At 49.6% G+C, this 24,127-nt stretch overlaps 1 protein-coding gene across 2 annotated transcripts in view; it reads right to left on the minus strand.

Moving 5' to 3' along the window:
- Nucleotides 1-3,164: 3,164 nt before the first annotated feature.
- Nucleotides 3,165-24,127, minus strand: part of LOC147097802 (interleukin-6 receptor subunit beta-like) — a 100,890-nt gene continuing 79,927 nt past the window's right edge. The window contains exons 13-15 of one of the 2 annotated variants that reach the window (XM_085971922.1): nucleotides 23,728-23,827; nucleotides 9,746-9,830; nucleotides 3,165-4,220 (exon numbers count right to left, since the gene is read on the minus strand). In XM_085971922.1, the coding sequence (XP_085828048.1) occupies nucleotides 3,831-4,220; nucleotides 9,746-9,830; nucleotides 23,728-23,827 (575 nt within the window). In that variant the 3' untranslated portion in view covers nucleotides 3,165-3,830. The remainder of the gene's footprint in view (nucleotides 4,221-9,745; nucleotides 9,831-23,727; nucleotides 23,828-24,127) is intronic. The other variant, XM_085971923.1, reaches the window with a different exon arrangement.

The following is a 24,127-nucleotide window of genomic DNA, read 5'->3' on the forward strand; positions in this document are numbered from 1 at the left end:
TCTGTTACCACGGAAACCGGGCCTGCTTCCCCCCATCAGCCTGAGCTTGCCTCCAGTGCCCAGCAGACACTTTATATTGTCACTGACCCCTGAATCCAGTAAGGAACAACAGCTCCAATTATATCCAGTACATCTGTATATATAATACATATAGAGCACCTTTCACATTGCCACCAATGCCAGACTCCAGCACCAGGAGGGAGCTGACTGAGAGCTCAGTCCGCAAGGTAGGTCTTAGGGAGGCTTTTGAAGATGGGGAAGGAAGAAACTAGGTGGGGTGGAGAGAGAGTTCCAAAGTGTGGGGTGGGGATGGAGATGACTGAGGTTACATAATGGAAGTGGGCACTCTTGGTGATGGAATGAGATGGGTCTGTATTTAAAATATGAACAATTGTCCAAATTTGGAACCAATCTCTCAAATTGAGGGGGAATTTGAAGGTCTGTGATGGGGGTCAGGGGCAGGACGGCCCCATCAGCCTACCTGTATCATTAACACTCTTGCAAACAGCTCCATCCTTCAGTGGCAGCAGACATTGCCAAAACTAGGAGAGAGTTCCACATACTGCACAGCACCAATGTTCATCCCTGTTACTTTGCTGGAGTACAGTCCCAAGCCATCATTCCTAATGTAGCCTGTACAGCAAGAGTTCGCATGCTGCTTGATATGCAGGGCATCACAGCCCAGGGGGCAATTACAGCATCCAAACTTCAGCTCAGTTGAAATCTGAAAATTCAGCTCCGACTAGGAGTATCTATGTTGGTCAATAGTGCAGCTACCCACATGCAGCCCGTGTTTGGACCGCGTGTGTGTGGGCAGCCTGTGTTTGGACCGCGTGTGTGCGAGCAGCCCGTGTATGGACTGTGTGTGTGCGGGCAGCCCATGTATACGAACAAAAGAATTAAGAGCAGGAGTCGGCCATACGGCCCTTTGAGCCTGCTCCGCCATTCAATAAGATCATGGCTGATCTTCGACCTCAACTCCACTTTTCTGCACTATCCCCATATCCCTTGATTCCCTTAGAGTCCAAAAATCTGTCTATCCTATACTTGAATATACTCATGACTCAGCATCCACAGCCCTTTGGGGTAGAGAATTCCATAGATTCACAACCCCTCTGAGTAAAGAAATTTCTCCTCATCTCAATCTTAAATGGCTGATCCCTTATCCTGAGACTATGCCCCCTAGTTCTAGACTGTCCAACCAGGGGATATAACCTCTCAGCATTGACCCTGTCAATCCCCCTCGGAATCTTATATGTTTCAATGAGATCACCTCTCATTCTTCTAAACTCCAGAGAGTATCGGCCCATTCTACACAATCTCTCCTCAAAAGACAACCCTCATATCCTAGGGATCAATCTAGTGAACCTTCATTGCACCGCCTCTAAGGCATATATGTCCTTTCTTGGATAAGGAGACCAAAACTGTGCACAGTACTCCAGGTGTGGTCTCACCAGAGCCCTGTACAATTAGAAAGAAACATAGAAAAATAGGAGCAGGAATAGGCCATTCGGCCCTTCGAGCCTGCTCCGCCATTCAATATGATCATGGCTGATCCTCCATCTCAATACCATATTCCTGCTCTCTCCCCTTATCCCTTGATGCCTTTTGTGTCTAGAAATCTATCTGTCTCCTTCTTAAATATATTCAGTGACTTGGCCTCCACAGCCTTCTGTGGTAGAGAATTCCACAGGTTCACCACCCTCTGAGTGAAGAAATTTCTCCTCATCTCAGTCCTAAATGTCCGACCCAGTATCCTGAGACTGTGACCCCTCGTTCTAGACCTCCCAGCCAGGGGAAACATCCTCCCTGCATCCAGTCTGTCTAGCCCTGTCAGAATTTTATACATTTCAATAAGATCCCCTCTCATTCTTCTAAACTCTAGTGAATACAGGACTAGCCAGCCCAATCTCTCCTCATATGATAGTCCTGCCATCCCAGGAATCAGTCTGGTGAACCTTCGCTGCACTCCCTCTATGGCAAGTATATCCTTTCTTAGGTAAGGAGACCAAAACTGCACACAGTACTCCAGGTGTGGTCTCAGCTTGTAGCAAGACTTCCTTCTCTTATACTCCAACCCTCTAGCAATAAAGGCCATCATGCCATTTGCCTTCCTTATTGCTTGCTGTACCTGCATGCTAGCTTTCTGTGTTTCCTGTCTGAGGACAACTAAATCTCTCTGAACACAACATTTAATAGTTTCTCACCATTTAAAAATATTCTGTTTTTTTTATTCTTCCTACCAAAGTGAATAACCTCACATTTCCTCACATTATACTCCATCTGCCACCTTACCGCCCACTCACTTAACTGTCTATTTCCCGTTGCAAGCTCTTTGAGTCCTCCTCACAGCTTACCACGCGTGTGCGGGCAGCCCGTGTATGGACCGCCTGTGTGCGGACAGCCCGTGTATGGACCGCCTGTGTGCGGACCGCCCGTGTATGGACCGCCTGTGTGCGGACCGCCCGTGTATGGACCGCGTGTGCGGACCGCCCGTGTATGGACCGCGCGTGTGTGGCCTGCCCGTGTATGGACCGCGTGTGGGGGCAGCCCGTGTATGGACCGCGCGTGTGCGGGCAGCCCGTGTATGGACCGCGCGTGTGCGGGCAGCCCGTGTATGGACCGCGCGTGTGCGGACAGCCCGTGTATGGACCGCGCGTGTGCGGGCAGCCCGTGTATGGACCGCGCGTGTGCGGGCAGCCCGTGTATGGACCGCGCGTGTGCGGGCAGCCCGTGTATGGACCGCGCGTGTGCGGGCAGCCCGTGTATGGACCGCGCGTGTGCGGGCAGCCCGTGTATGGACCGCGCGTGTGCGGGCAGCCCGTGTATGGACCGCGCGTGTGCGGGCAGCCCGTGTATGGACCGCGCGCGGTGCATGCACGGCTGTATGGACCGCGCGTGTGCGGGCAGCCCGTGTATGGACCGCGCGTGTGCGGGCAGCCCGTGTATGGACCGCGCGTGTGCGGGCAGCCCGTGTATGGACCGCGCGTGTGCGGGCAGCCCGTGTATGGACTGCGTGTGTGTGGCCAGTGCATATCCGCAGTGCCCACCCTGAAGGAAGGAGCTGGCTCCGGGAGACTTTCCTTTGGCCTAAAGTTTCTGACTCTGATATGAAATATTACAAAAAGTTTTGTGGGTTGATAATAAAAGTCTCTGAAACTGCATTAAAAAATAACGGTAATCTTTTTATTGCCAGAATACTGATTTAAGAAAATGGCTGTTCTTTACAATTTTCTAATTTGACTTCATAATATTCAACATTAAAGAATTCACATATAATTCAAAAATAAATCTGAAGCCATGATCAGGAGACATTCAGGCCCTTAGAAGCAATGCAGAGCCTCGAGGCGGAGTCCCAGAGTCGGAGAACTGAGGGGTCAGGAAAGACGGGAGGGCCGTGGGCTTTCAGTCCGATAGGTGGTAACCAGTTGATAACTTCACAGTGCTTTATAAGAAGGTGCATGGCATGGAATAGCAACATTTGGAAAATTACTTCAAAGTAACCCCTGAGTAAAACATGGCGACGGTGTGCAGATTCAGGAAGTTCTCCATCACAAAAATAGCAGGCAAGGTCTGACATGACTCTCGGTTGGGGAGTGGAGGTACAGATCCTGGAATTGCACAAGGAAAGGTTGGACGCCGCAATGGGAGAGTGTCAGTTTCTGTGGAAGGCAGAGCTTCCCTATCTGTCCTTCTCTTTACCTTTAATTAGATTTGCTAAACTTGTGACAGGCAGGCCGAGACCAGCAGCAACATACGCTGGTTTGCGTAATGTGTTGAGATTCTCTGGAAGCTCCGATGCATTTCAAGTATCCCGGGCAACCCTAGGGCTAAAGGTCACCGATGGTGTCCCCCATCCCCAGCCACTCCTCCTTGCTATCTAACTGCCATTCATTGTCAAGCAGATCTTCCGGTGATGGCATGAAGTGTTTCTCATAGCCAAAGGTGAAGAGGGATCCCCCTGGTAATTTTGTGCTGATGGGCTGATCCGCGGGCCGCTCATCCAGACACGTGGAGGTCTGCGGAGCGCTGTCTACATCCTGTGATGGTGGGATTGTCCAATACAGATCTTTAGTGCTTGGGCCCCTGTCTCCTGCCAGAGTGGGGCTGTCGCTGTTTGTCAATGGAACCTGCACCTCGTCCTCCGGTGCAGTCTCTTCCACTTCAACAATCACCGGCTCATTCTCCGTAATCCCAAGAAGGGTGGGAGTGTAATGGCGCTGAAGGTCGATAGAGAAACAACGTTAGAATCAGTACCCAGAGCCAAAGGCAGTTTGGTGTCACACGGAGGTTATATCACAGCCAGTAGTTCAAGCTTTCTCAGTTTGTGTTTCCCTGTATGTGGAGCCCACTTCCTCTTTAACTCCTGAAGGGCTGGGGTACAGTTTCCAAGGGTACTAGTCACCTCCTCTACCTCACCTATTCTTCACGTAGCAGACACACATTAGGCCAGTTTTTGTTTTCAGGTCTAAGTTGGTTCTACGTGGTTTAGAACGAGAGCAAATCTGGCCTACATAAGAACATAAGAACATAAGGAATAGGAGCAGGAGTTGGCCAATCGGCCCCTCGAGCCTGCTCCGCCATTCAATAAGATCATGGCTGATCTGATCCTAACCGCCAATTCACTATCACAGAACCATCTCCTGAATCTAACAGAATTAGACACACGAAATAGGAGCAGGATCAGGCTACACGGCCCCTGGGCCCGCTCCGCTACTCACAGGGCCATGACCGATCCGAACCTAGACTCATGTCCAAATTCCTGCCCGCTCCCCGTAACCCTTAATTCCCTTTACTTCTAGGAAACTGTCTATTTCTGTTTTAAATTTATGTAATGATGTAGCTTCTACAGCTTTATGGGGCAGCATATTCCATGGACCTACCACCCTCTGAGTGAAGTAGTTCCTCCTCATCTCAGTTTTGAAAGAGCAGCCCCTTATTCTAAGACTATGCCCCCTAGTTCTAGTTTCACCCATCATCGGGAACATCTTCCCCGCATCCACCCGATCCGACCCCTTCACAATCTTATATGTTTCAATAAGATCGCCTCTCATTCTTCTGAACTCCAATGAGTAGAGTCCCAATCTACTCAACCTCTCCTCATATGTCCATCCCCTCATCCCCGGGATTAACCGAGTGAACCTTCTTTGTACTGACTCGAGAGCAAGTATGTCCTTTCTTAAGTATGGACACCAAAACTGTACGCAGTATTCCAGGTGCGGCCTCACCAATACCTTGTACAACTGAAGCAATACCTCCCTATTTTTATATTCTATCCCCCTAGCAATGAAAGCCAACATTCCATTGGCCTTCTTAATCACTTGCTGCACCTGCATACTAACCTTTTGAGTTTCGTGCACCAGGACCCCCAGATCCCTTTGTACTTCAGTACTTTCCAGTTTCTTGCCATTAAGATAATAACTTGCTCTACGGTTTTTCCTGCCAAAGTGCATAACCTCACACTTTCCAGTATTGTATTCCATCTGCCAAATCTCTGCCCACTTACTTAGCCTGTCGATGTCCCCTTGCAGGTTTTTTATGTCCTCCTCACTCACTACTTTCCCTCCCATCTTAGTATCATCTGCAAACTTTGATATGTTACACTCGGTCCCCTCCTCCAAATCGTTAATATAGATTGTAAAGAGTTGGGGACCCAGCACTGACCCCTGCGGAACACCACTAGTTACTGATTGCCAGTCTGAGAATGAACCATTTATCCCAACTCTCTGCCTTCTGTTAGATAGCCAATCCTCTATCCATGCCAGAATATTACCCCCAATCCCGTGATTTTTTATCTTAAGCAATAATCCTTTGTGTGGCACCTTGTCAAATGCCTTTTGGAAGTCTAAATACACTACGTCCACTGGTTCCCCTTTATCCACCCTATACGTTACTTCCTCAAAGAACTCCAGCAAATTTGTCAAACATGACTTCCCCTTCATAAAACCATGCTGACTTTGTCCTATTAAATTATGATTATCCAAATGTCCTGTTACTGTCTCCTTAATAATGGACTCCAAAATTTTACCTACCACAGATGTTAGACTAACCGGTCTATAGTTTCCAGCCTTCTGTCTACTGCCCTTTTTAAATAAGGGTGTTACATTAGCAGTTTTCCAGTCTGCCGGGACCTTTGCCGAGTCCAGGGAGTTTTGGAAAATTATTACCAATGCATCCACAATCCCTACCGCCACTTCCCTCAAGACCCTAGGATGTAAGCCATCAGGTCCAGGTGATTTATCCGCCTTGAGTCCCATTATTTTACCGAGTACCACTTCCTTAGTGATTTTGATCGTGTTTAGCTCCTCCCCCCCTGTTTGTCCAGTGTTGGGATATTCTTAGTATCTTCTACTGTAAAGACTGATGTAAAATATTTATTCAGTGTTTTTGCCATCTCCATATTTCCCACCATTAATTTCCCGGTCTCATCCTCTAAGGGACCAACATTTACTTTAGCCACCCTTTTTCTTTTTATATAACTATAAAAACTCTTACTATCTGTTTTTATATTTTTTGCTAATTTACTTTCATAATCTATCTTCCCTTTCTTAATCAATCTTTTTGTTATTTTTTGCTGTCTTTTAAAGTTTTCCCAATCCTCTATCCTCCCACTAGATTTGGCTACCTTATATGCCCTTGTTTTTAGTCGAATACTATCCTTAATTTCTTTACTTAGCCACGGATGGCTGTCTTTTCTTTTACACCCTTTTCTTCTCAGTGGAATATATATTTTTTGGAAGTTGTAAAATAACTCCTTGAATGTACACCATTGATCATGTATCGTCTTACCCTTTAATCTATTTTCCCAATCCACTCTACTCAATTCCGCTCTCATACCTTCATAGTCTCCTTTATTCAAGCTTAGCACGCTTGTTTGAGATCCAACTTTCTCACCCTCTAATTGAATATGGAATTCAACCATGTTATGGTCACTCATTCCAAGGGGATCCTTTACTAGGACATTTTTAATTAATCCCGTCTCGTTACACAGGACCAGATCTAAGGTTGCTTGCCCCCTGGTCGGTTCAATTACATACTGCTCAAGAAACCCATCCCTAATACACTCAATGAACTCATCCTCAAGGCTGCTCTGCCCAATTTGATTTGTCCAATTAATATGATAGTTGAAATCCCCCATAATTATAGATGTTCCCTTATTACAAGCCTCAACTATTTCCTGATTGATACTCCGTCCAACAGAGTTGCCACTGTTCGGAGGCCTATAGACTACGCCCACTAGTGTTTTTTTCCCCTTATTATTCCTTACCTCCACCCAAACTGTTTCATTATCCTGATCTTTTGATCCAATATCATTTCTCTGTATTACAGTGATTCCTTCCTTTATTAACATAGCCACCCCACCTCCCCTTCCTTCCTGCCTGTCCTTCCTGATCGTTAAATAACCTGGTATGTTTAATTCCCAGGCGTTGTCACCCTGCAGCCATGTTTCTGTAATGGCCACAAGATCATACCCATATGTAGTTATTTGTGCCATTAACTCATCTATTTTGTTACGAATGCTACGTGCATTCAGATAGAGAACTTTCAAAGATGTTTTGTGACACTTAGTTCCTGCTTTTGCCCTTTTTATTACTTTGCCTTTTACTCCATACCTTCTGCCCCTTCCTGACACGCTCTGGTTTTTAATTTCCCCACTGCTACCTAAGTCTATTACCTTCTCTGTTGTCATTTTTATTATTTGCTCTCTAGGAACCTCCCCCCCACTAGTTAGTTTAAAGCCCTCTCTACAGCCCTAGTTATATGATCCGCCAGGACTCTGGTCCCAGCACTGGCCAAGTGAAGCCCGTCCCAACGGAACAGCTCCCTCCTGCCCCAGTACTGGTGCCAGTGTCCCAGGAAGCAAAACCCATTTCTCCCACACCAGTCTTTGAGCCACGCATTTAACTCTCTAATTTTATTTGTCCTAGCCAAATTCGCTCGTGGCTCGATTATTACCCTTGTGGTTCTGCTTTTTAATTTGGCCCCTAGCTGCTCAAACTCCCTCAGCAGAACCTCCTTCCTTGTCCTATCTATGTGGCTAAAAGGCTAAGTGCTAATAGCACTCAATTCTCTGTTCAAAGCTCAGAATTACTCACCGCACCAGGTGCAGACCCGGATTGATCTGCAACAACTTGCATTTATACAGCATCTTAAACATCCCAAGGCGCTTCACAGGAACATTATCAAAACAAAATCTGACACCGAGCCACATAAGATATTGGGACAGATGACCAAAAGCTTGGCCACAGAGGTAGGTTAAGGAACATCTTAAAGGAGGGAGGTAGCGAGGCAGCGAGGTTTAGGGAGGGAATTCCAGAGCTTAGGGCCTAGACGGCTGAAGGCACAGCCACTAATGGTGGGGTAGTTACAATTGGGGATGTGCAAGAGGCCAGAATTGTGCAGAGATCTGAGTTGTAGGGCTGGAGGTGGTTACAGTGATAGGGAGGAGCGAGGCCATGGAGAGATTTAAACATGAGGATGAGAATGTGAAAATCGACACATTGCAGGACCGGGAGCCAGTGTAGGTTAGTGAGCACTGGGGTGATGGGTGAACGGGACGTGGTGCGAGTTCAGATATGAGCAGCAGAGTTATGGATCAGCTCAAGTTTATGGAAGACATAGAGTTATACAGCACAGAAAGAGGCCCTTTGGCCCATCGTGTCTGTGCCGGCCACCAAGCCCTGTCTATTCTAATCCCATTTTCCAGCACTTGGTCCGTAGCCTTGTATGCTGTGGCGTTTCAAGTGATGCATTTTGGGAGGACTAACAAGGCAAGCGAATACACAATGAATGGTAGGACCCTAGGAAGGACAGAGGATCAGAGGGACCTTGGTGTGCATGTACATAGATCCCTGAAGGCAGCAGGACAGGTAGATAAGGTGGTTAAATAGGTATATGGGATACTTGCCTTCATTAGCCAAGGCATAGAATATAAGAGCAGGGAGGTTATGATGGAGCTGTACAAAACGCTAGTTAGGCCACAGCTGGAATACTGTGTGCAGTTCTGGTTGCCACACTATAGGAAGGATGTGATTGCATTGGAGAGGGTGCAGAGGAGATTCACCAGGATGTTACCTGGGCTGGAGCGTTTCAGCTATGAAGAGAGACTGGACAGGCTGGGGTTGTTTTCCTTAGAGCAGAGAAGGCTGAGGGGGGACCTGATTGAGGTGTACAAAATTATGTGGGGCATAGATAGGGTAGATAGAAAGGAACATTTCCCCTTAGTAGAGGGGTCAATAACCAGGGGGCATAGCTTCAAGGTGAGGGGCAGGAGGTTTAGAGCGGATTTGAGGGAAAAAAATGTCACCCAGAGGGTGTTTGGAATCTGGAACTCACTGCCTGAAAGGGTGGTAGAGGCAGGAACCCTCACAACATTCAGGAAGCATTTAGATGAGCACTTGAAACGCCATAGCATACAAGGCTACGGGCCAAATGCTGGAAAATGGGATTAGAATAGACAGGGCTTGATGGCCGGCGCAGACACGATGGGCCGAAGGGTCTCTTTCTGTGCTGTATGACTCTATAGAGAAGTGTCACAATAGGCGGGGGGACAAAAATTCAGCTTTTGGAAAGTCTTAAGAAGCAACTTAGCCCATCAGCCGCCTTCGGCATACAGAAGGGGAAGGGGTTAAGGAGCGGTGTGATGTTGTGGTGTGGCAAGACATATTCAATTCTGGGCTACTCACTGCCTTTACTCCCTGAACCATCAGGGGAAGTTTGATTAAAACACACGGACAGTCCTCACCTGCTGGTGCCCGGCTCTGCTGTTTCCTGGATCTGGGATTTCTTGGCAGCACCACTGAGGCAAGAAGGAGCTGAGGCTTTGTATCCTGAAAGACATGCAGCAACTCGTAGCAACATAGCAACAGCAGGAGGCCATTCAGCCCCTCGAGCCGGTTCCGCCATTCAATTAGATCGCGGCTGATCTGTATCGTAACTCCATTTACCCGCCTTCGTTCCATATCCTTTATCACCCTTGCCTAACAAAAATCTATCAATCTCAGCTTTGAAGCTTTGGTGTTCAGAAAATTGACGGGATTGAAGGCCGATAAATCCCCAGGGCCTGATAATCTACATCCTAGGGTACTTAAGGAAGTGGCCCGAGAAATAGTAGATGCATTGCTGGTCATCTTCCAGAACTCGATAGACTCTGGAACAGTTCCCATGGATTGGAGGGTAGCTACTGTTACCCCACTATTTAAAAAAGGTGGTAGAGAAAAAGTGGGGAATTATAGACCAGTAAGCCTGACATCGGTAGTGGGGAAAATGCTAGAGTCCATTATAAAAGATGTAATAGCAGAGCACTTGGAAAACAGTGACAGGATCGGACAAAGTCAATATGGATTTACAAAAGGTAAATCGTGCTTGACTAATCTACTGGAATTTTTTGAGGATGTAACTGGTAGAATAGATAAGGGAGAACCAGTGGATGTGGTGTATTTGGACTTTCAGAAGGCTTTCGATAAGGTCCCGCATAAGAGATTAGCGTGTAAAGTTAAAGCACATGGGATTGGGGGTAAGGTACTGTCTTGGATAGAGAACTGGTTGGCAGACAGGAAGCAAAGAGTTGGAATAAACGGGTCTTTCTCCGAGTGGCAGGCAGTGACTAGTGGGGTACCGCAGGGATCGGTGCTAGGACCCCAGCTATTCACAATATATATTAATGATCTAGATGAGCGAACTAGATGTAATATCTCCAAGTTTGCAGACGACACAAAGCTGGGTGGGCGTGCGTGCTGTGAGGAGGAAGCAGAGAAACTCCAGTATGATTTGGACCGGTTGGGTGATTGGGCAGATGCATGGCAAATGCAGTATAATGTGGATAAATGCGAGGTTATCCACTTTGGTGGCATAAACAGGAAGGCAGATTATTATCTGAATGGCAATAGATTGGGAGAAGGGGAAGTGCAACGAGTCCTGGGTGTCCTTGTGCACCAGTCGCTGAAGGTAAGCATGCAAGTGCAGCAGGCAGTTAAGAAGGCAAATGGTATGTTGGCCTTCGTAGCGAGAGGATTCGAGTACAGGAACAAGGATGTCTTGCTGCAGTTGTACATGACCTTGGTGAGACCACACCTTGAGTATTGTGTGCAGTTTTGGTCGCCTTATCTGAGGAAGGATGTTCTTGCCATGGAGGGAGTGCAGCAAAGATTCACCAGACTGATACCTGGGATGGCAGGAATGACATATGAGGAGAGATTGGGTCGATTAGGCTTATATTCGCTAGAGTTTAGAAGAATGAGAGGGGATCTCATTGAAACTTATAAAATTCTGACAGGACTGGACAGACTAGATGCAGGAAGGAGGTTCCCGATGGTCGGGGAGTCCAGAACCAGGGGTCACAGTCTAAGGATAAGGGGTAGGCCATTTAGGACAGAGATGAGGAGGAATTTCTTCACCCAGAGAGTGGTGAACCTGTGGAATTCTCTACCACAGAAGGCAGTGGAGGCCAATTCATTAAATATATTCAAGAAGGAGTTAGATATATTTCTTAAGGCTAAAGGGATCAAGGGATATGGGGAGAAGGCAGGGACAGGGTACTGAGTTTGGAGGATCAGCCATGATCTCATTGAATGGCGGAACAGGCTCAAGGGGCCGAATGGCCTACTCCTGCTCCTATCTTCTATGTTTCAATTGACCCCCAGTCTCAACAGCTTTTTGGGGGGAGAGTTCCAGATACATAGAAACATAGATACATAGAAGATAGGAGTAGGCCATTCGGCCCTTCGAGTCTGCTCCGCCATTCAATGAGATCATGGCTGATCATCCAAATTCAGTACCCTGTCCCTGCCTTCTCCCCATATCCCTTGATCCCTTTAGCCTTAAGAAATATATCTAACTCCTTCTTGAATATATTTAATGAATTGGCCTCAACTGCCTTCTGTGGTAGAGAATTCCACAGGTTCACCACTCTCTGGGTGAAGAAATTCCTCCTCATTTCAGTCCTAAATGGCTTACCTCTTATCTTTAGACTATGACCCCTGGTTCTGGACTCCCCGGCCATCAGAAACATCCTTCCTGCATCTAGTCTGTCCAGGCCTGACAGAATCTCCACTACCACACTTCCTGACATCTAGTCTGTCCAGACCTGACAGAATCTCCACTACCACACTTCCTGACATCTAGTCTGTCCAGACCTGACAGAATCTCCACTACCACACTTCCTGCATCTAGTCTGTCCAGACCTGACAGAATCTCCACTACCACACTTCCTGCATCTAGTCTGTCCAGACCTGACAGAATCTCCACTACCACACTTCCTGACATCTAGTCTGTCCAGGCCTGACAGAATCTCCACTATCACACTTCCTGACATCTAGTCTGTCCAAACCTGACAGAATCTCCACTACCACACTTCCTGACATCTAGTCTGTCCAGGCCTGACAGAATCTCCACTACCACACTTCCTGCATCTAGTCTGTCCAGGCCTGACAGAATCTCCACTACCACACTTCCTGACATCTAGTCTGTCCAGGCCTGACAGAATCTCCACTACCACACTTCCTGCATCTAGTCTGTCCAGGCCTGACAGAATCTCCACTACCACACTTCCTGACATCTAGTCTGTCCAGGCCTGACAGAATCTCCACTACCACACTTCCTGACATCTAGTCTGTCCAGGCCTGACAGAATCTCCACTACCACACTTCCTGACATCTAGTCTGTCCAGGCCTGACAGAATCTCCACTACCACACTTCCTGACATCTAGTCTGTCCAGACCTGACAGAATCTCCACTACCACACTTCCTGCATCTAGTCTGTCCAGGCCTGACAGAATCTCCACTACCACACTTCCTGACATCTAGGCCTAGAAATTCACTAGCCTTAGCGCCGCTTTTGAGGCGCTAGAGGGACTAGCGCCAGAGTTATGGCCAGTTTAAAAATTCCCTGGGGGCCTAAATCGGCGTTGCACCGGTAGCGCTGCGCCGGCACCGATGACGTCATCGGTGTGCGCAGCGTCCCGGTTGCCGTGGTAACCCGCCCGAACTCCGAAATTGAGTTGCGGCCGCCTCGCCCGTGGCAGCCGCAAGCAACGTTCTGGCAGAGGTGCCTTACTCCAGTTTGCGCCGGCGCATTAAAGGCCCCGCGGCGGCCGGCCACTTTCCCGCCGGCCGCCTGCCCGCAGCTCCCTCCCCGGACTTCTCCGCTCCCCCCCCCGGAACAGATGCAAGCCCGGCACTTGTCCGAGGTGCCGGGCTCATTTTTAAGCTGATTTGCGCGGGCCGCGGCCGGGTGCAGGCAGCTCCTCCTTAACGGGAGGAGGAGGCCTGCACGTCCCCAGCCTGCCGCACCGCATCGGGTGCCGCAGCGCCGGAATTGCGGCGCGAAACGGCAGTTAGCGCCGATGTACCGCCGCAAAGACCCTTCAGTAGCGCCAGCAGCCGTTTGGGCGCGGCGCCACTGAATTTTTGGCGCGCGCAGGGTACTTAGCGCCGGCACTAACTTCCGGCGCTAAAGCCCTGGCTAAGCCAAAACCCAATTTCTAAACCCTAGTCTGTCCAGGCCTGACAGAATCTCCACTACCACACTTCCTGCATCTAGTCTGTCCAGGCCTGACAGAATCTCCACGACCACAGTTCCTGCATCTAGTCTGTCCAGACCTGACAGAATCTCCACTACCACACTTCCTGACATCTAGTCTGTCCAGGCCTGACAGAATCTCCACTACCACACTTCCTGATATCTAGTCTGTCCAGACCTGACAGAATCTCCACTACCACACTTCCTGCATCTAATATGTCCAGGCCTGACAGAATCTCCACTACCACACTTCCTGACATCTAGTCTGTCCAGACCTGACAGAATCTCCACTACCACACTTCCTGACATCTAGTCTGTCCAGGCCTGACAGAATCTCCACTACCACACTTCCTGACATCTAGTCTGTCCAGGCCTGACAGAATCTCCACTACCACACTTCCTGCATCTAGTCTGTCCAGGCCTGACAGAATCTCCACTACCACACTTCCTGACATCTAGTCTGTCCAGTCCTGACAGAATCTCCACTACCACACTTCCTGACATCTAGTCTGTCCAGGCCTGACAGAATCTCCACTACCACACTTCCTGACATCTAGTCTGTCCAGGCCTGACAGAATCTCCACGACCACAGTTCCTGCATCTAGTCTGTCCAGGCCTGACAGAATCTCCACTACCACACTTCCTGACATCTAGTCTGTCCAGGCCTGACAGAATCTCCACTACCACACTTCCTGCATCTAGTCTGTCCAGGCCTGACAGAATCTCCACTACCACACTTCCTGACATCTAGTCTGTCCAGGCCTGACAGAATCTCCACTACCACACTTCCTGACATCTAGTCTGTCCAGTCCTGACAGAATCTCCACTACCACACTTCCTGACATCTAGTCTGTCCAGGCCTGACAGAATCTCCACTACCACACTTCCTGACATCTAGTCTGTCCAGGCCTGACAGAATCTCCACTACCACACTTCCTGACATCTAGTCTGTCCAGGCCTGACAGAATCTCCACTACCACACTTCCTGACATCTAGTCTGTCCAGGCCTGACAGAATCTCCACTACCACACTTCCTGACATCTAGTCTGTCCAGGCCTGACAGAATCTCCACTACCACACTTCCTGACATCTAGTCTGTCCAGGCCTGACAGAATCTCCACTACCACACTTCCTGACATCTAGTCTGTCCAGGCCTGACAGAATCTCCACTACCACACTTCCTGACATCTAGTCTGTCCAGTCCTGACAGAATCTCCACTACCACACTTCCTGACATCTAGTCTGTCCAGGCCTGACAGAATCTCCACTACCACACTTCCTGACATCTAGTCTGTCCAGGCCTGACAGAATCTCCACTACCACACTTCCTGACATCTAGTCTGTCCAGGCCTGACAGAATCTCCACTACCACACTTCCTGACATCTAGTCTGTCCAGGCCTGACAGAATCTCCACTACCACACTTCCTGACATCTAGTCTGTCCAGGCCTGACAGAATCTCCACGACCACAGTTCCTGCATCTAGTCTGTCCTGACCTGACAGAATCTCCACTACCACACTTCCTGATATCTAGTCTGTCCAGACCTGACAGAAGCTCCACTACCACACTTCCTGCATCTAGTCTGTCCAGGCCTGACAGAATCTCCACTACCACACTTCCTGACATCTAGTCTGTCCAGGCCTGACAGAATCTCCACTACCACACTTCCTGCATCTAGTCTGTCCAGGCCTGACAGAATCTCCACTACCACACTTCCTGACATCTAGTCTGTCCAGTCCTGACAGAATCTCCACTACCACACTTCCTGACATCTAGTCTGTCCAGGCCTGACAGAATCTCCACTACCACACTTCCTGACATCTAGTCTGTCCAGTCCTGACAGAATCTCCACTACCACACTTCCTGACATCTAGTCTGTCCAGGCCTGACAGAATCTCCACTACCACACTTCCTGACATCTAGTCTGTCCAGACCTGACAGAATCTCCACTACCACACTTCCTGACATCTAGTCTGTCCAGACCTGACAGAATCTCCACTACCACACTTCCTGACATCATCTGAATGACCTAGCTCTAATTTTACGGTTATGATCCCTTGTTCTGGACTCCACCGCCCCCCCAACCAGAGGAAATAGTCCACATGGAACAACATAGAATTTACAGCGCAGAAACAGGCCATTCGGCCCAACCAGTCCATGCCGGTGTTTATGCTCCACTCGAGCCTCCTCCCGTCTTTCCTCATCTAAATCTATCAGCATAACCCTCGATTCCCTTCTCCCTCGTGTGTTTTTCTAGCTTCCCCTTAAATGCATCGATACTATTCGCCTCAACCACTCCCTGTGGTTGCGAGTTCCACATTCTACCCACTCTCTGGGTAAAGAGGTTTCTTCTGAATTCCCTATTGGGTTTTTGTTGACTATCTTATATTGATGGCCTCTAGTTATGCTCTTCCCCACAAATAGAAACACTCCCCCTGTATCTGCTCTATCAAAACCTTTCATAATCCCTTTGCTCCTCTACCCCACCCAGACTCGCACCAAGTAATAAGTGACCTCCCTATTCTTCCTACCAAAATATAATACCGCACATTTATCTGTGTTGAATTTCATTTGCCAATTATATGCCCATTCTGCAAGTTTATTAATGTCCTCCTGTAATTTGATGCAGTCATAGAATTATAGAAAATTACAGCACAGCAGGAGGCCATTCGGCTCGTCGTGCCTGTGCTAGCTCTTTGGATTGCGGTCGTGTTTAGTCCCACACCCCCGCTTTTTGGCCATAACCCTGTAAGTTTCTCATCCTCAAGTACCCATCCAACTCCCTTTTAAAATTACTGCTGGAATCAGCTTCAAGCACCTTTTCAGGTGCAGTGATCCCGATCCCGACAACACCGAGTGAAAACATTTCTCCTCATCGAAACATAGAAGATAGGAGCAGGAGTAGGCCCTTCGAGCCTGCTCCGCCATTCAATGAGATCATGGCTGATCATCCAAATTCAGTACCCGGTCCCTGCCTTTTCCCCATATCCCTTGATCCCTTTAGCCTCAAGAAATATATCCAACTCTTTCTTGAATATATTTAATGAACTGGCCTCCACCACCCTCTGTGGCAGAGAATTCCACAGGTTCACCACTCTCTGGGTGAAGAAATTCCTCCTCATTTCAGTCCTAAATGGCTTACCCCTTATCCTTAGACTATGACCCCTGGTTCTGGACTCCCCTGCCATCAGAAACATCCTTCCAGCATCTAGTCTGTCCAGGCCTGACAGAATTTTATAGGTTTCGATGAGATCCCCTCTCAATCTTCTAAACTCCAGTGAGTATAAGCCCAATCGACACAATCTCTCCTCATACGTCATTCCTGCCATCCCAGGTATCAGTCTGGTGAATCTTCGCTGCACTCCCTCCATGGCAAGAACGTCCTTCCTCAGGTAAGGTGACCAAAACTGCACACAATACTCAAGGTGCGGTCTCACCAAGGCCCTGTACAACTGTTGCAAGACATCCTTGTTCCTGTACTCGAACCCTCTTGCTACGAAGGCCAACATACCATTTGCCTTCTTAACCGCCTGCTGCACCTGCGTGCTTACCTTCAGCGACTGGTGCACAAGGACACCCAGGTCTCGTTGCACTTCCCCTTCTCCCAATCTATTGCCATTCAAATAATAATCTGCCTTCCTGTTTTTGCCACCAAAGTGGATAACCTCACATTTATCCACATTATAGTGCATTTGCCATGTTTCTGCCCAATCACCCAACCTGTCCAAATCGTACTGGAGTTACCCGACATCCTCCTCGCAGCTTACCCTCCCGCCCAGCTTTGTGTCGTCTGCAAATTTGGAGATATTACATCCAATTCCCTCGTCCAGATCATTAATATATATTGTGAACAGCTGGGGTCCTGGGACCGATCCTTGCGGTACCCCACTAGTCACTGCCTGCCACTCGGAAAACGACCCGTTTATTCCAACTCTTTGCTTTCTGTCCGCCAACCAGTTCTCTATCCAAGTCAATACCTTGCCCCCGATCCCATGTGCCTTAATTTTGCACGCTAATCTCTTATGTGGGACCTTATCGAAAGCCTTCTGAAAGTCCAAATACACCACATCCACTGGTTCTCCCTTATCTATTTTACCAGTTACATCCTCAAAAAATTCCAGTAGATTAGTCAAGCATGATTTACCTTTTGTAAATCCATGTTGACTTTGTCCGATCCTGTCACTGCTTTCCAAGTGCTCTGCTATTACATCTTTTATAATAGACTCTAGCATTTTCCCCACTACCGATGTCAGGCTTACCGGTCTATAATTCCCCGCTTTTTCTCTACCACCTTTTTTGAATAGTGGGGTAACATTAGCTACCCTCCAATCCATGGGTACCGTTCCAGAGTCTATCGAGTTCTGGAAGATGACCAGTAATGCATCTACTATCTCTAGGGCCACTTCCTTAAGTACCCTGGGATGTAGATTATCAGGCCCTGGGGATTTATCGGCCTTCAGTCCCATCAATTTTCCTAACACCATTTTCCTACAAATACTGATTTCTTTCAGTTCCTCTCTTTCATCAGACCCTATGTTCCCCGGCATCTCTGGGAGGTTATTTGTGTCCTCCTTTGTGAAGACAGAACCAAAGTATGTATTTAGTTGGTCTGCCATTTCCTTGTTTTCCATTATAAATTCCCCTGATTCTGACTGTAAGGGACCTACGCTTGACTTCACCAATCTTTTTCTCTTCACATATGTATAAAAGCTTTTACAGTCAGTTTTTATGTTCCCTGCTAGCTTACTCTCTTACTCTATTTTCCCTTTCTTAATTAATCCCTTTGTCCTCCTTTGTTGACTCCTAAACTGCTCCCAATCCTCAGGATTATTGCTTTTTCTAGCCAATTTATATGTCCCCTCCTTGGATCTTATGCTATCCCTAATTTCCCTTGTTAGCCACGGTTGAGTCACCTTTTTTGTTTTATTTTTATGCCAAACTGGGATGAACAAATTCTGTAGTTCATCCATTCGGTCTTTGAATGTTTGCCATTGCCTATCCACCGTCAACCCTTTGAGCGCCATTCCCCACTCAATCCTACCCAACTCGCTCCTCAGACCATCGTAGTTTCCTTTATTTAATTTGAGGACCCTCGTCTCTGAGTCAACTACTTCATTCTCCATCTTAATGAAGAATTCGATCATATTATGATCGCGCCGACCCAAGGGGCCTCGTACAACAAGATTGCTAATTAATCCTTTCTTGTTACATAATACCCAGTCTAAGATGGCCTGATCTCTGGTTGGTTTCTCGACATATCGGTCCAGGAAACCATCCCGTAAACACTCCAGGAATTCCTCCTCCACAGCATTGTTACTAATTTGGTTGGTCTCTCCCCTCCAGGTCTATGTCCAATTATTTTGAATCTATGACCTTTCGTCATTAACCCACTCATTAGAGGGAATATTTTTCTCCAATTTACCCTTTCGAAAACCTCTCCTCATCTTGAAAACCTCTATTACAGAGGTTTGCAACCGAGGGTCTGCACTCCCTCAGTACTGACCCTCCGACAGTGCGACGCTCCCTCAGTACTGACCCTCCAACAGTGCAGTGCTCCTTCAGTACTGCCACTCCGACAGAGCGGCGCGCCCTCAGTACTAATCCTCTGACGGTGCAGCACTCCCTCAGTACTGCCCCTCCGACAGTGCAGCACTCCCTCAGTACTGCCCCTCCGACAGTGCTGCGCTCCCTCAGTACTGCCCCTCCGACAGTGCGGCACTCCCTCAGTACTGCCCCTCCGACAATGCAGCGCTCCCTCAGTACTGACCCTCCGACAGTGCAGCGCTCCCTCAGTACTGCCCCTCCGACAGTGCTGCGCTCCCTAGTACTGCCCCTCCGACAGTGCAGCACTCCCTCAGTACTGCCCCTCCGACAGTGCGGCCCTCCCTCAGTACTGCCCCTCCGACAGTGCGGCACTCCCTCATTACTGCACGTCCGACAGTGGGGCGCTCCCTCAGTACTGCCCCTCCGACAGTGCAGCACTCCCTCAGTACTGCCCCTCCGAGAGTGCGATGCTCCCTCAGTACTGCCCCTCCGACAGTGCGACGCTCCCTCAGTACTGCCCCTCCGACAGTGCAGCACTCCCTCAGTACTGCCCCTCCGACAGTGCTGCGCTCCCTCAGTACTGCCCCTCCGACAGTGCGGCACTCCCTCAGTACTGCCCCTCCGACAATGCAGCGCTCCCTCAGTACTGACCCTCCGACAGTGCAGCGCTCCCTCAGTACTGCCCCTCCGACAGTGCTGCGCTCCCTAGTACTGCCCCTCCGACAGTGCAGCACTCCCTCAGTACTGCCCCTCCGACAGTGCGGCCCTCCCTCAGTACTGCCCCTCCGACAGTGCGGCACTCCCTCATTACTGCACGTCCGACAGTGGGGCGCTCCCTCAGTACTGCCCCTCCGACAGTGCAGCACTCCCTCAGTACTGCCCCTCCGAGAGTGCGATGCTCCCTCAGTACTGCCCCTCCGACAGTGCGACGCTCCCTCAGTACTGCCCCTCCGACAGTGCAGCACTCCCTCAGTACTGCCCCTCCGACAGTGCTGCGCTCCCTCAGTACTGCCCCTCCGACAGTGCGGCACTCCCTCAGTACTGCCCCTCCGACAATGCAGCGCTCCCTCAGTACTGACCCTCCGACAGTGCAGCGCTCCCTCAGTACTGCCCCTCCGACAGTGCTGCGCTCCCTAGTACTGCCCCTCCGACAGTGCAGCACTCCCTCAGTACTGCCCCTCCGACAGTGCGGCCCTCCCTCAGTACTGCCCCTCCGACAGTGCGGCACTCCCTCATTACTGCACGTCCGACAGTGGGGCGCTCCCTCAGTACTGCCCCTCCGACAGTGCAGCACTCCCTCAGTACTGCCCCTCCGAGAGTGCGATGCTCCCTCAGTACTGCCCCTCCGACAGTGCGACGCTCCCTCAGTACTGCCCCGCCGACAGTGCAGCACTCCCTCAGTAATAGGCAACCGGGGAGTGTCAGCCTAGATGTTTGTGCTCAAGTTTCTGTAGTGGGAACTTAAACCCATGAACTTCTGAGTCAGAGGTGAGAGAGAGGGAGATCCACTGAGCCATGGCTGGCACAACAGGACTCCTCTCTTTTGTTGGGGGTGAGGCAGTGGGGTTGTGCACTGACCTTTCCCCTTCCTACATTACAGTACATGACTTTTGTCAACACCATGAGCTAGGATTGCAACTCCGACCGGCCTGTACAACTCCTGAATGGACGAACGTTGGCCATTTGTGAAGACTGACTGCCGACCTTTCCTGCAACCCTCCACCATGACCTCGCGTGTGACCAGCATGGACGGCTTCAAACGACACTGAAGGTAAATCTGTTGTGGAATATCGCAGCTAGTGAAAAGCCAGTCCTTCTCAGTATTAACTATCCCCTGCAATTTGGTGCCATCTGCAGATTTAGAAATTGTGTTTTTGATTCCAAAGTCTAAATTGTTAATAATATTTGTGAACAGCAGTGGTCCCAGCAGTGATCCTTGTGGAACACCACTACCCGCCTTCTGCCACTGTGAATATCTACCCTTTACCCCTAACTCTCTGCTTCCTGTCTTGAAGCCAGCCAGCAATCCATTCTGCTACTTGTCCCCTGACTCCACATTCTCTGACCTTGTTCATCAGTCTATTATGGGGTACCTTATCAAAGGCCTTTTGAAAATCTAGATAAATTACATCTACTGCATTACCCTTGTCTATTCCCTCTGTTACCTCTTAAAAAATTCAATGAGGTTAGTCTAGCAAGACTTTCCCTTTTGAAATCCATGATGACTATTCATTATTATATTTTTGGTTTCTAGATGTTCTTCTGTTTTCTCCTTTAGTAGGGATTCCATTATTTTTCCTACCACCGATGTTAAGCTGACTGGTCTATAGTTCCCTGGACATGTTCTACCTCCTTATTCTATCAGCATATCGTTCCATTCCTTTCTCCCTCGTGTATTTCTCTAGCTTCCTCTTAAATGCATCTATGCTATTTGCCTCAATTACTCCGTGTGGTCCACATTTCACATTCTCACCACTCTCTGGTGAAGAGATTTCTCTCGATCTACCCTCCAAAGCCTTAGGTCAATACAAGGCACCTCCTCACCATCCAGCGCAGGAAATCAGTGGTGTTTTTGTCCTGCACAGCAGGAAGGTGTCCAGCGTCAATTCCTTGAAGGTTCGCACAGACACAGCTGGGCAGTCGGTGACATCGGTGAATGGGGAAAGTACTGGCACCTTTGCAAAGCTCTAGAACACGCCCGCTCAAATGGGGTACAGCAGATCTGACAAGGCCAGAGATCATTAACTTAATGTAGACCGCGTGCAGAAACTGCGAACCTGTCCCGATAAAATTCAACCCCTCCCTTAACCGCTGGACATCAGGCATAGCGCAAACTCACTGCAACACCCATGCAATATCTTGCGCAAATCAGCCCCTGTGCTGGGTCAGGAGCTTAATGCGAGGCTCACTCACCGTTTCCCCAGCAGAAGTGTACCCACTCTGCTTTCTTTCCAAAGCCTGGGGCAGATCTCACCCCAGTATCGGAGGAAAGACAACAAAGGATGAAGTGAGGGTCAATGTCAGTTCATTGAGGTAACACAGTAGTGCTTACAGGCAGACACTAAGGCCTAGAAATTCAGTATAGCCACGTTCGGGGCGCTACAGTCGGGCGGCCGCTAAAGTTTGCGCCCGGCACAAGTTCGCGCCACCTTCGCCGATATTCAGTCGCATCGCCCCAAGAGGTTGCTGCTGTGCTAAAACAGGCGATGCACGACTATCATTAGGCGCTAAGCCGGCGGTCCGGGACGATACCCCCGAGGGCGGGCGCAGCGCAGGTGCGGCGAGTTGCTGATTGACGGCAGACACTCTGGCGCCGGTCAGCTCTTAAAGGGGGAGGGTGGACTTGTCTGGCTGCCATGCCCTGCGCACTGCAGCCCTGAAGCAAGGCCTGACCAATGCTGGTTCATCAGTTCTACGCCCTGGACCATGGGGAAGCCCGCTATTCTTCCAAATCCCATTGTACGCTCTTGCTGCTTGTCCAGGGTCATGGGGAAGGAGATGTACTGACGTCTCCTTCTGAAAAGGGCATTGTTCACCTGTCGGATGCAGCAATGTACCGCGAACTGGGAGATGTTGGCAATGTCCCCAGTAGCGGATTGGAAGGAGCCGGTGGCACAGAAGTTGAGAGCCACCGTCACCTTCACTGCCACCGACAGAGACGTCCTGCTCCTCAGCTGTGGCTGCAGATCTCTGCGAAGCAGGTGGCAGATCTCAGTGACCACCTCCCTTCTGAATCGCAGCCTCCGAACACACTGCTCTTCAGACATGTTCAGATATGAGAACTGCTGGCGGTATACCCTGGGTGGGTAAGGCCTCCTGTGCCGACACCTGTTGGTCCTTCTCCGTCTGGCCATGACTGGCACTCTCTCACGGCGTCTCTGATCCCTTTGAATGCAATGCAGAAAGCCAACGTTTCCACCCATTGTAGCCCCCATTACAGTATATGTGGCGACTCAAGGCTATGGCACTGAAAGTGAAATCCAAGTGCAAAGCTCTGGCCTGAAGCCAGAAGTACCTGTGCGAGCGCTGAGTCAAAGCAGAAAGCTCTCTGCCTTTGTCTCTCACACAGAAGGATTGGCACAAAATGGCTGTCACTTATAAGTCAGGAGGAGTCCCCTTTAAACAGCGCCCCCCCCCGCACCCCGCAGCAACTGGGAACCGTTCCCCTCTACCAGTCGCTGGGGGCGCCAGGCGCAAAGAAGGGTGGCGCCACTGAAGTTCCGGTTTGGGGCGCACAAAGGGCGTTGCACGATGAAATGACGTCAGGATCTGCGCGCACAGCTGAGCGCGCGCAAAGACTTTGCGCCGACGCTAAATCTCTAGTGAAGTTGGGGAGAGGCGCAGATCGCGCTGCGCCCGGCCGCTAGCCGCCTAGCGCCCAACATCTCCTCCTCCTAAGGCGCTACCGGCTGGCGCAAGCAACTGAATTTCTAGGCCTAAGTCCATACGCACTCAGACATACGCGCGCGAGCACACTCGCGCCTGCAGGCACCCACAACACACGGGTTTGCAGCCGAGCAATGGCTGAACACTCACACACACACACACACACCCAAGCGTACAAAGATCCACAAATACAAACACACTTGATGGCACCTGTGGGCAGCTCACGGGTATTTCTCCGTGGTGTGAGCGTGCAGTAAATCGCAGGGAACCGACTCACTTTTGTTGATAGTAACATCTGCCAAAGAGGAAGCAAAGAGCTACAAGCACCAGGGACACGGACATCAACACCAGGAACTTCCAAATAACAACCTGAGAAGCTGAACACAGAACAAAAGCAGTATTAGAATCCAAACCACCTTGAGTGCATTGCCGCTATATAAATGCAATTCTTTCTTTTCTTACCTAACACACAAATTATTGTTTGCACCGACGGAGGGGCAGTACTGAGGGAGCGCCGCACTGTAGGAGGGGCAGTACTGAGGGAGCGCTGCACTGTCGGAGGGGCAGCACTGAGGGAGCGCCGCACTGTCGGAGGGGCAGCACTGAGGGAGCGCCGCACTGTCGGAGGGGCAGTACTGAGGGAGCGCTGCACTGTCGGAGGGGCAGCACTGAGGGAG

This window comes from Somniosus microcephalus, chromosome 31 (genome assembly GCF_052327205.1).
Source record: "Somniosus microcephalus isolate GS21.2 chromosome 31, FLI_Smic_1.0, whole genome shotgun sequence".
Taxonomy (NCBI): Eukaryota; Metazoa; Chordata; class Chondrichthyes; order Squaliformes; family Somniosidae; genus Somniosus; species Somniosus microcephalus.